A 12,916-nucleotide genomic window follows, 5' to 3' on the forward strand; every position below is an offset into this window, starting at 1 on the left:
TCCCTCTCTCTGTCCTCTCTGTCTCTCCCTCTCTCTGTCTCTCTCTCTGTCTCTCGCTCTCTTTCTCCTGTCTCTCTGTCTCCTCTTCTCCCTCTCTCTCTCTCTCTCTGTCTCTCTGTCTCTCCCTCTCTCTCTGTCTCTTGTCTCCCTCTCTCCCTCTCTCTCTCTCTCTCTCTCTGTCTCTCTGTCTCCCTCTCTCCCTCTCTCCTCTCTCTCTCTGTCTCTCTGTCTCTCCCTCTCAATTCAATTCAATTCAATTCAAGGGGCTTTATTGGCATGGGAAACATGTGTTAACATTGCAAAGCAAGTGAGGTAGATAATATACAAAAGTGAAATAAACAATAAAAATTAACAGTAAAACATTACACATACAGGAAAGTTTCAAAGCAATAAAGACATTACAAATGTTCATATTAATATATATACAGGTGTTGTAGCAATGTATAAATGGTTAAAGCACACAAGTTAAAATAAATAACATAAAATATGGGTTTATTACAATGGTGTTTGTTCTTCACTGTTTGCCCTTCTTCTTGTGGCAACAGGTCACAAATCTTGCTGCTGTGATGGCACACTGTGGAATTTCACCCAGTAGATATGGGAGTTTATATCAAAATGGGATTTGTTTTCGAATTCTTTGTGGATCTGTGTGATCTGAGGGAAATATGTGTCTCTAATATGGTCATACATTGGGCAGGAGGTTAGGAAGTGCAGCTCAGTTTTCCACCTCATTTTGTGGGCAGTGAGCACATAGCCTGTCTTCTCTTGAGAGCCATGTCTGCCTACGGCGGCCTTTCTCAATAGCAAGGCTATGCTCACTGAGTCTGTACATAGTCAAGCTTTCCTTAAGTTTGGGTCAGTCACAGTGGTCAGGTATTCTGCCACTGTGTACTCTCTGTTTAGGGCCAAATAGCATTCTAAGTTTGCTCTGTTTGTTTGTTAATTCTTTCCAATGTGTCAAGTAATTATCTTTTTGTTTTCATGATTTGGTTGGGTCTAATTGTGCTGTTGTCTGGGGCTCTGTGGGGTTGTTTGTGAACAGAGCCCCAGACCAGCTTGCTTAGGGGACTCTTCTCCAGGTTCATCTCTCTGTAGGTGATTGCTTTGTTATGGAAGGTTTGGGATCGCTTCCTTTTAGGTGGTTGTAGATTTAACGGCTCTTTTCTGGATTTTGATAATTAGTGGGTATCGGCCTAATTCTGCTCTGCATGCATTATTTGGTGTTCTACGTTGTACACGGAGATATTTTTGCAGAATTCTGCATGCAGAGTCTCAATTTGGTGTTTGTCCCATTTTGTGAAATCTTGGTTGGTGAGCGGACCCCAGACTCACAACCATAAAGGCAATGGGCTCTATGACTGATTCAAGTTTTTTTAGCCAGATCCTAATTGGTATGTTTGAAATTTATTGTTCCTTTTGATGGCATGGAATGCCCTTCTTGCCTTGTCTCTCAGATCGTTCACAGCTTTGTGGAAGTTACCTGTGGTGCTGAGGTTTAGGCCGAGGTATGTTAGTTTTTGTGTGCTCTAGGGCAACGGTGTCTAGATGGAATTTGTGGTCCTGGCGACTGGACCTTTTTTGGAACACCATTATTTTGGTCTTACTGAGATTTACTGTCAGGGCCCAGGTCTGACAGAATCTGTGCAGAAGATCTAGGTGCTGCTGTAGGCCCTCCTTGGTTGGTGACAGAAGCACCAAGTCATCAGCAAACAGTAGACATTTGACTTCGGATTCTAGTAGGGTGAGGCCAGGTGCTGCAGACTGTTCTAATGCCCTCGCCAATTCGTTGATATATATGTTGAAGAGAGTGGGGCTTAAGCTGCATCCCTGTCTCACCCCACAACCCTGTGTGAAGAAATGTGTGTGTTTTTTGCCAATTTTAACCGCACACTTGTTGTTTGTGTACATGGATTTTATAATGTCGTATGTTTTTCCCCCAACACCACTTTCCATCAATTTGTATAGCAGACCCTCATGCCAAATTGAGTCGAAGGCTTTTTTGAAATCAACAAAGCATGAGAAGACTTTGCCTTTGTTTTGTTTGTTTGGTTGTCAATTAGGGTGTGTAGGGTGAATACATGGTCTGTTGTACGGTAATTTGGTAAAAAGCCAATTTGACATTTGCTCAGTACATTGTTTCATTGAGGAAATGTACGAGTCTGCTGTTAATGATAATGCAGAGTATTTTCCCAAGGTTACTGTTGACGCATATTCCACGGTAGTTATTGGGGTCAAATTTGTCTCCACTTTTGTGGATTGGGGTGATCAGTCCTTGGTTCCAAATATTGGGGAAGATGCCAGAGCTAAGGACGATGTTAAAGAGTTTTAGTATAGCCAATTGGAATTTGTTGTCTGTATATTTGATCATTTCATTAAGGATACCATCAACACACAGGCCTTTTTGGTTGGAGGGTTTTTATTTTGTCCTGTAATCGTTCAAGGTAATTGGAGAATCAGTGGGTTCTGGTAGTTTTTAATAGTTGATTCAAGGATTTGTATTTGATCATGTATATGTTTTTGCTCTTTATTCTTTGTTATAGAGCCAAAAAGATTGGAGAAGTGGTTTACCCATACATCTCCATTTTGGTAAGATAATTCTTCGTGTTGTTGTTTGTTTAGTGTTTTCCAATTTTCCCAGAAGTGGTTAGAGTCTATGGATTCTTCAATTACATTGAGCTGATTTCTGACGTGCTGTTCCTTCTTTTCCGTAGTGTATTTCTGTATTGTTTTAGTGATTCACCATAGTGAAGGCGTAGACTCAGGTTTTCCGGGTCTCTATGTTTTGGTTGGACAGGTTTCTCAATTTATTTCTTAGATTTTGCATTCGTCATCAAACATTTGTCATTGTTGTTCATTTTCTTCGGTTTTCTATTTGAGATTTTTAGTCTCTGTCTCTCGCATACATCTCCATTTTGGATAGATAATTCTTCGTGTTGTTGTTTGTTTAGTGTTTTCCAATTTTCCCAGAAGTGGTTAGAGTCTATGGATTCTTCAATTACATTGAGCTGATTTCTGACGTGCTGTTCCTTCTTTTTCCGTAGTGTATTTCTGTATTGTTTTAGTGATTCACCATAGTGAAGGCGTAGACTCAGGTTTTCCGGGTCTCTATGTTTTTGGTTGGACAGGTTTCTCAATTTATTTCTTAGATTTTTGCATTCGTCATCAAACCATTTGTCATTGTTGTTCATTTTCTTCGGTTTTCTATTTGAGATTTTTAGGTCTCTGTCTCTCGCTCTCTTTCTCTGTCTCTGTCTGTCTCTCTCTCTCTCTCACTGTCTGTCTCTGTATCTCTGTCTGTCTCTCTGTCTACGTCGCTATCTCTCGTTCTGTCTCTCTGTCTCTGTCTGTCTCTCTCTCTCACTGTCTGTCTCTGTATCTCTGTCTGTCTCTCTGTCTACGTCGCTATCTCRCGTTCTGTCTCTCTGTGTCCCAGGTGTTTGAGAAGGTACCTGGTCTGTTGTTTCTCTACATGGAGAGGAACCAGCTGAAGGAGGTTCCTGATGACCTGCCAGCTGGGTTGGAGCAGCTCATTCTCAGCCACAACCAGATCTCCAAGATCCCCTCTGGAGCCTTCGGCAAGATGGAGCACCTCGCTCTGCTCGACCTGCACCACAACAAGGTACACACACACACACAAATGCACAAACATACACACACATGTTTGCATGCACACACACACATACAAACGCATGCACACAGGCATGTATGCACACGGACTCGCACAAACACATGCTTGCACGCGCACACAAATGCACTCACTCTCACGCTCACTCAATGTTAATTCTCCCTGTGTATTCTCTGTTGTGTTTAGTTGAGTGACAGTGACGTGGGGAAGAACACTTTTAAAGACATGAAGAACCTGGTTCAGCTGAACTTGGCCCACAACATCCTGAAAAAGATGCCAGCTAACATCCCCAACGGCATCACACAACTATTCCTGGACAGGAACAACATCGAGGACATCCCTAAGTAAGCACACATGCATGCACACACAATGCAGGTACACACACGTACGCACACACACATTATCTATTGACTGAAACATTGGTGTGAGATCCAGTAAAGCACACAAGAATGACATTGTGCTGAACTCTCTATCCTCTAAGCACTTGGAAAATACTACATCATCCCACTATTTACAGTAACCCACTTGTCTTCCCAATGCAGGGACTACTTCCAAGGCTTCTCCAACCTGGCGTTTGTGAGGCTCAACTTCAACCAGCTAAGTGATAAGGGAGTACCTAAGGCTGTGTTCAACGTTTCCACCCTGCTAGACCTTCACCTGGCCCACAACCAGCTCACCTCCGTCCCCCTGTTCAACCCCCAGCTGGAGCAACTCCACCTCAACCACAACAGCATTGAGAGTGAGTAGCCTAACATAAGGCCATAATAGGTCTGTAGCATGACCACAACACAACCACATCACAACTATAACAGCATTGAGAATGAGTAACATGCAATGGAGATGCTACCATTAGTAACATGACCACGACAGCATTGAGTAACTTGTGTGTGTGTGTGTGTGTGTGTGTGTGTGTGTGTGTGTGTGTGTGTGTGTGTGTGTTGTGTGTGTGTGTGTGTGTTCATGTGTCAGGTATTAACGGGACCCAGCTTTGTCCATTCAGTCTGTCCTCTGAGAGTCTTACTGATGAGGCTCTGATGCCCAGACTCAGGTAATATAAATATTCATAACACAATAGGTACGATAGATGGATTGATTTATTGATTTGTGTCTTTGATTGATTGATTGATTTATAGTTTGTTTGATTGATTGATTGACAGTTTGATTGATTGATTGATTGATAGATTGTTTGATTGATTGATTGACAATTTGATTGATTGATTGATAGTTTGTTTGATTGATGGATTGATAGTTTGTTTGATTGATTGATTGATCGTTTAATTGATAGTTTGATTGATTGATAATTTGTTTGATTGATTGATAGTTTGATTGATAGTTTGTTTGATTGATTGATTGATTGATAGATAGTTTGATTGATTGATTGATTGATAGATAGATAGTTTGTTTGATTGATTGATTGATTGATACCCAACAGGTACCTGCGTCTGGATGGGAACCACCTGAGCCCTCCTGTCCCTCTGGATGTCATCATGTGTTTCAGACACCTCAAGTCCATTGTCATCTAGAGTCAGGCCTGGACATCACAACATCACACGCACACACACACACAACCACACAACACACACACAACCACACACATACACATTAGTATTTTAGATGGGTGAAATGGTGCCAGATAACCTGAATAAAATGCTAACTGTACGGCTTTGACAACTTCAGTAATATTTCACAGCTGAAAGATTTTAAAGCGTTAAAACAAATATTTATAAAACTAGGTCTTTGGTGCATGGATGTATCTGCAGTTCCAGTAAGATAGGAGTTGTTTTGTCTGTAAGTTGTATTTCTAATATTAAGGTAAATAAGTACCATAGAATAATGGAACAAGTGGCAGATGAAAAATAAAGGTACATTGACTGACATGCTACAAATATAGTGTAGTTACAATTAGGGTATGATTACTCTTTGCACATTATGAATGTACTGTAACACTACATCTGGGGTAGGAAAGAAGCATAATAATGGTTTACAAGGGCCAATACACAGGTACGGCATTTGGTGAATGAAAAACAGGTTAAAAACGTGACTACCATGTAGTTTAAAATGTCCTTGGTGTATCTGTGTTTTTGAGGTACTTTCAATAAAAGTAATTGTATCCCTTTGTTTTGTATGAAGCAGTTCTGTACAAATAAAATAAATAAAATGTGCTCTTGGGCTAATCATGTATCCTTTCCTAGCCACATCATTCCTATCCTTCTGAGTGTGTTCACTGTCCCCCTCTGAAAGCACAGTCTCCACTACCTCCTTACGAACATGAACCTGTTTTCACTGTCATCCCTGTTCCTGGCAACCCATTCTTGCTATATCGTCTGGAAAACCCAGAATCTGACTGCTGCTGTTATAGGGAGGCAGCGAGAGAGCCAGCGAGAGAGCCAGCGAGAGAGCCGGCGAGGAGAGAGCCGGCGAGGAGAGAGCCGGCGAGGAGAGAGCCGGCGAGGAGAGAGCCGGCGAGGAGAGAGCCGGCGAGGAGAGAGCCGGCGAGGAGAGAACCAGCGAGAGAGCCGGCGAGGAGAGAGCCGGCGAGGAGAGAGCCAGCGAGAGAGCCGGCGAGGAGAGAGCCGGCGAGGAGAGAGCCAGCGAGAGAGCCGGCGAGGAGAGAGCCGGCGAGGAGAGAGCCGGCGAGGAGAGAGCCGGCGAGGAGAGAGCCGGCGAGGAGAGAGCCGGCGAGGAGAGAGCATATTGTGCTGCATGTTAGAGACAGACAATTTGCCATGTGAAGTTAATTATCTCCTTATCCGCCTGTCTGTTTGTCGAACCATACTGTATGTACAGAATATATAAACATACACACACATGTATGTGCATACACACACACACACACACAGGAGAATGAGTCAGTTTGTTGTCTTTTAGAAAGATATATTTTGGAAGGGTTTTCTGGGTGAGGAACGACCAATTGGTGAGTGTCCCTGTGGGTGCTGCTTTTTGTTACTCATCCATGGGCTTATCAACACTAAAGATAACAATTATATCATTAATATAACATTGATTTCTGAGAAACAATGAGAACACTAGGTATTCTGTCTTGGAATTTGAAAGGCCTAAATTGTCCTATCAAATGTTACAACTGTATTGATATACTGTAGCAATGCTCCAAGAAACAACCCTGCTCCATAAGGACATTGGCATCCTGTAATCCGAGCCATCAAGATATACATTTTAAGTTTGTTCACAGACTATTCAACACGGAGGAAACATTTTACAATGAAATTGGTGTAACGTGTGTCATCGGATGAAGAAGGAGACCAAGGTGCAGCGTGGTAGGCGTTCATCATTTTTAATAAACTGAACACCGCAACAAAATACCAAAGTAGAAAAAACGAAAGCGCACAGTTCTGTCAGGCAACAAAACAGCTAAACAGAAAATAACTCCCCACAAAACCCAAACGGAAAATGACAACCTATATATGATCCCCAATCAGAGACAACGATAGACAGCTGCCTCTGATTGGGAACCATACTCAGCCAAAAACACAAAGAAATATAAAAGATAGATTCTCCCACCCGAGTCACACCCTGACCTAACCAAACATAGAGAATAAATAAGGATATCTAAGGTCAGGGCGTGACAGTTGGACCCATCTCTTGGCTGTTCAGTGTCCCCTAAAATGTGGTAGTGCCCTGCAGTTAAATGCTTCTGGGACAAAGTAAAAAACATTTTTTAGAAGTGCATGAATGTAAATATATTCAAACGCATTCTTAAATGGAAGAAGTTTGGAACCACCAAGGCTGTTCATAGAGCTGGCTGCCCGGCCAAACTGATCAATCGGGAAGAAGGGCCTTGGTCAGGGAGGTGACCAAGAACCCGATGGTCACTCTGACAGAGCTCCAGAGGTTATTTGTGGAGATGGGAGAACCTTCCAGAAGGACAATCATCTCTGAAGCACTCCACAAATCAGGCCTTTATGGTAGAGGGGCCAGACGGAAGCCACTCCTCAGTAAAAGGCACATGACATCCCGCTTAGAGTTTGCCAAAAGGCACCTAAAGGAGTCTCAGTTATATAGATACTCTGGTATGATGAAACCAAGATTGAAATCTTTGGCCTGAATGTCAAGTGTCACGTCTGGAGGAAACCTGGCACCATCCCTACTGTGAACCATGGTGGTGGCAGCATCATGCTTCTGAATGTTTTTCAGTGGCAGGGACTGGGAGACTAGTCAGGATCGAGGGAAAGATGAACGGAGCAAAGTACAGAGAGATCGTTGATGAAAACCTGCACCAGAGAGGTCAGGAACTCAGACTGGGGTGAAGGTTCACCTTCCAACAGGACAACAACCATAAGCACACAGTCAAGACAACGCAGGAGTGGCTTCGGGACAAGTCTCTGAATGTCCTACAGTGGCCCAGCCAGATCCCGGACTTTAACCCAATTTAACATCTCTAGAGAGACCTGAAAATAGCTGTGCAGTGACGCTCCCCATCCAACCTGACAGAGCTTGGGAGGATCAGCAGAGAAGAATGGGAGAAACTCCCCAAATATAGGTGTGCCAAGCTTTAGCGTCATACCCAAGAAGACTCGAGGCTGTAATCTCTGCCAAAGGTGCTTCAATAATGTGCTGAGTAAAGGGTCTGAATACATATGTAAATGTGATATTTCCATTGTTTTTTGTTTATAAATTAGCAAACATTTCTAAAAACCAATTTTGCTTTCTCATTACACATTATGTGTAGGTTGAATTTTTGTATTTAAAAGATTTTAGAATAAGTCTGTAACCTAACAAAATGTGTAAAAAGTCAAGAGGTCTGAATACTTTCCGAAGGCACTGTAATCGTAAAGGACTGGGGAGTTTTTCAGGCTAAAAATGAAAGGAATGGAGCTAAGCACAGGCAAAATGGATGGAGACATGTGGGATTGTGGGAATGAGATGGGAGTTGGGGGTGGAGTCTCACTTCTTTTTGTTTCTTTCCCATTACATACTACATCTATTATTATTTTTTATCATAATGATCAATACTTTGTATGTATGTAAAACATGTTTCTATGTTTTTTATTTTTGAGTGGAAGCTCACAGGTGAATATGAACTATTACTCCCCTCCCTCCTAAAATTACAACAAAAACTAAAATAATTGGTCCCAAAAAGAGAAGAACACATGTATGCAGTCATGAGAGGTTCAGTCTACATCTGAAAAACAAAGGAAGGAAGAATAAGTCCTTGCTGAGGATGCATGTGTGTCTCATATGTAGAAATATTTCACATTCATACCGCACCGTTCATTGTCCTAAAAAGGGTGTAGTTTCACAGGTCAAAATGACTGCAGAAAATGACAGCTTCTCCACAAGCTGTCTTGGCCATCCCTGCTTACCTGGATCCTTGTGATGAGTAGTCTAAAAGGTGAAACTACAGCACAAGGAAAGGAGAAACAGATCATTTCCATAAGTTTTCAAATGTAAACCTCCACCCACACCTATTCACATAAGCATAAACTCACACCTATCCACATACTGAGTGAATTAGATGACGTCCCTCAAGACTTAGGTCTAACCTCTCTCCTCATGACACGCCAGCGAAAATAAACTGATCACCCTTTGTTTCTCGACATTTGACGTAGATGCTTTCTTCTCTCTTGTTGTGCCATAGCTATGATCTTTTGCCAAGTTCTATATACTTCTATTAAATGCCAAAACATACCAGCTAATCCAGCATGAGTCCTGGAAATAACACGTTTTACAACAGTAACTGTAAGTGTCTCGTTCACTCCAGGAATCCTGTAAAGCTTGGCCTTAGGGCTTAAATACCGTCAGCCCAACAGCCCAACCTTATTTGTGTCTCGAACTATGAGATCAGAGTCTGCTGCCAGGAAGTGGTTTAGTGAGGAAGACTCTTTTAGGGACACATTACGGTAAACCTATTCCTGGACTAAAAAGCACTTTCAATGGAGTAAATGAATGAAAGCGTTGTAAACCTTCATGTTCATGTCACAGTGACACTGTCAAATAAAGTATAACCAAAGTGCTTCAGATTCCAGGAGTAGTCTTAATTAATCTGGGTTCCGCAAAACTGGCCTAGAGAGTTCGAATCAGAAGTTTTCAATCTCACCCAGCTGCAATGGGCTACAATACCCTGAGGGGTCTAACAGCTTTTGTTCAAGGGAACCGAAACTCACTCACATAAACACAGTAATGCTGACCTCTTATGGTTAGGATATGTATTACATCAATGAAAAAGGACAGAAAAACAGCACACCCTTTAAAGTGAGGTGCTGACTAATTGAAGACGAACTATGCAATGAAAAAAGAAAGTTTCACACTAATTTTGGTAACACTTTACTTGACACCCAGCATCATAACACGTTATGACACAATCACAACCATGTCATAAGATGACGTAACAGCTGATATAACTTGTCATAACCTGTCATAATATGGTCATAACATTGTCATGACACATATATTTACACCTGTTGTGATATATATTGCATTATTTTATGGCTGGTTATGACACCTACATAAGAGTGACAAAACATGCCCTTATGTCAGTAATCAGTCAAAATGAGGGTGTCTTGTCCTGCTCCTGAAATCTGCTCCTGCATTCATCCCAGTTATCAGCAACAAAGCATTGGGGTAGATGCATGTCTGACATCAATGCATGCACAATTACAATTACAATTTAATATGGTCTATTTCAGGAAATGTTATATAACATAAACATACTGTTGATAAGTAGTTTATGGTGTCATGGAATGTTTTGCCTTGTGTGGTACGTGTTGTGAGTTTTGACAAGCTTATGTACTCTACCGTTCAAAAGTTTGGGGTCACTTAGAAATGTCCTTGTTTTTGAAGGAAAAGCACATTTCTGGGCCATTAAAATAACATCAACTTGATCAGAAATACAGTGTAAACATTGTTAATGTTATAAATGACTATTGTAAACTGGAAACTGCAGATTTTTTATGGAATATCTACATAGGCGTACAGAGGCCCATTATCAGCAACCATCCCTCTTATGTTCCAATGGCACGTTGTGTTATTTAATCGAAGTTTATCATTTTAAAAGGCTAATTGATCATTAGAAAACCCTTTTGCAATTATGTTATCACAGCTGAAAGCTGTTGTCCTGATTAAAGAACCAATAAAACTGGCCTTCTTAAGACTAGTTGAGGATCTGGAGCATCAACATTTGTAGGTTTGATTACAGGCTCAAAATGGCCAGAAACAAAGTACTTCATTCTGAAACTTGTCAGTCTATTCTTGTTCTGAGAAATGAAGGCTATTCCTTGCGAGAAATTGCCAAGAAACTGAAGATCTTGTACAGTGCTGTGTACTACTCCCTTCACAGAACAGCGCAAACTGGCTCTAACCAGAATAAAAAGAGTGGGAGTAGGAGGCCCCGGTGCACAACTGAGCAAGAGGACAAGTACATTAGAGTGTCTAATTTGAGAAACAGACACCTCACAAGTCCTCAACTGGCAGCTTCATTAAATAGTACCCGCAAACACCAGTCTCAACGTCAACAGTGAAGAGGCAATTCCAGGATGCTGGCCTTCTAGGCAGAGTTTCAAAGAAAAAGCCATTGGAACACAGGAGTGATGGTTGCTGATAATGGGCCTCTGTACGTCTATGTAGATATTCCATTTAAAAAATCAGCCGTTTCCAGCTACAATAGTCATTTATAACATTAACAATGTTTACACTGTATTACACTGTATTAATGGACAAAACTATGCTTTTCTTTCAAAACAAGGACATTTCTAAGTGACCCCAAACTTTGGAATGGTAGTGTAGGTGTCATAACCAGCCATAACATAACGCAATATATGTCACAACAGGTCTGAATATATGTGTCATGACAATGTTATGACCATATTATGACAGTTCATGACAAGTTATGTCAGCTGGTATGACATATTATGACATGGTTATGACTGTGTCATAAATGTGTTATGACACTTGGTATCAAGTAAAGTGTCACCCTAAGTTTTCCTTGAATGTGGATTTACGAGGGGATGATAGCTAATGAGCCAAACCGGCAAGGAGAGATGAGTCCTCAACTTTCTTTTTTCTTTGCTCATGTATTACACCAAACATGCATCAAATGGTCTGCCCTACATTTCCTAGAGGAGCGCTGACTCACTTCTTTATAGTTAGAGAGGAAGTACTTTTTTCTGTTAAAGCAGTATGTTCTGGTTCCACTGTGTGCTTTGATTTCCTGGACCTGCAGCCTGCTTCCTATACACTTCTTCTCATAGCTGAGCAGGTGATGGCTTCCCATAAGCACCTGTCTGGTGGGAGAAGACGTCGAGAGCTATAGGCAGAAGGGTGTGACATCAAACAGCTCTGCTGGGGGTGGATGGGGATTCCGTACATATTTATGTCACAAGATGACGAGATGACAATCATTCAACAATGCCATTTTCTGTTCATGGAGGAAAGAGATGCTGCTGGGAAATGTTCTGAAAATACAGCAGAGATGGAGCCAGAGCTTTCTAGCCCCAGCACCAGCTCAAGCCTCAGCCTGAGTTCCAGCCTCACACCCAGACCCTTGGCCTTCTTGGAAGGTCAAAGAAAGTTAGGGAAGAACCTCACTGTGGTAGTGTATTGTTGTGTGCTTCATGGAACGTTACTGTAAGCAGAGGTGAAATTGGGGTGGAATAGCAGGGAACGGAATTCTCAAAGTGAAATGATTTTGATTTTGACAGAAACGTACAGTGGTTAGTGGTTAAGGCCTGTAATATAGTAATAATGTGTGTGCTTATATTTGTCCTAGTTCACACATGTACAAGTGTGTGTTTTTTGCATATCCCAACTCACCATGAGACACCCTTGGAGAGTGGAGTCACATCCAGGGTCAGCCATTATCAACGGCGAACCTGGAGCAATTAGGGTTAAGTGCCTTGCTCAAGGGCACATCGAGAGATTGTTCACCTTGTTGGCTCAGGGATTCAAACTAGAGACGTTTGGTTACTGGCCCAATGCTCTAACCGCTAGGCACCAGGCTGTCCATAGACAGGCTGTCCATATACAGGCTGTCCATATATATCGTTAACTGTCGAGGATATATTACGCAAGCCGTGATTTTAAATCCCAGAACTGTCATCAGTTCCTTCCTCTTCATTAAAATTACTCATGTAGAGATGAGCTGTTATTCCTTCCTATGCTGCTGTATTTCCTCTTACCTGTTTCTGTGTGACTGTGCATATGAACACCTTGTGGAGTATCTGGCGAAATTCCCCTCTCTGCCCTATAAGAGCCAGACATGAGAGTCAACATGGACACAGAGGACTGCTCATCAGAGAGATAGAGGACACACACACAGAGGACTGCTCATCAGATAGA

General features: G+C 41.9%; 1 protein-coding gene across 2 annotated transcripts in view; it reads left to right on the forward strand.

Moving 5' to 3' along the window:
* LOC111970328 (prolargin-like) overlaps window positions 1–5,804 on the forward strand; it is a 15,193-nt gene extending 9,389 nt beyond the window's left edge. For both annotated transcript variants that reach the window (XM_023997005.2, XM_070445715.1), the window contains exons 3-7: window positions 3,434–3,619; window positions 3,812–3,969; window positions 4,168–4,364; window positions 4,595–4,673; window positions 5,058–5,804. In XM_023997005.2, the coding sequence (XP_023852773.1) occupies window positions 3,434–3,619; window positions 3,812–3,969; window positions 4,168–4,364; window positions 4,595–4,673; window positions 5,058–5,148 (711 nt within the window). In that variant the 3' untranslated portion in view covers window positions 5,149–5,804. The remainder of the gene's footprint in view (window positions 1–3,433; window positions 3,620–3,811; window positions 3,970–4,167; window positions 4,365–4,594; window positions 4,674–5,057) is intronic.
* The last annotated feature ends 7,112 nt before the right edge of the window (window positions 5,805–12,916 follow it).

This window comes from Salvelinus sp. IW2-2015, linkage group LG11, assembly GCF_002910315.2.
Source record: "Salvelinus sp. IW2-2015 linkage group LG11, ASM291031v2, whole genome shotgun sequence".
In the NCBI taxonomy this organism is placed as follows: Eukaryota; Metazoa; Chordata; class Actinopteri; order Salmoniformes; family Salmonidae; genus Salvelinus; species Salvelinus sp. IW2-2015.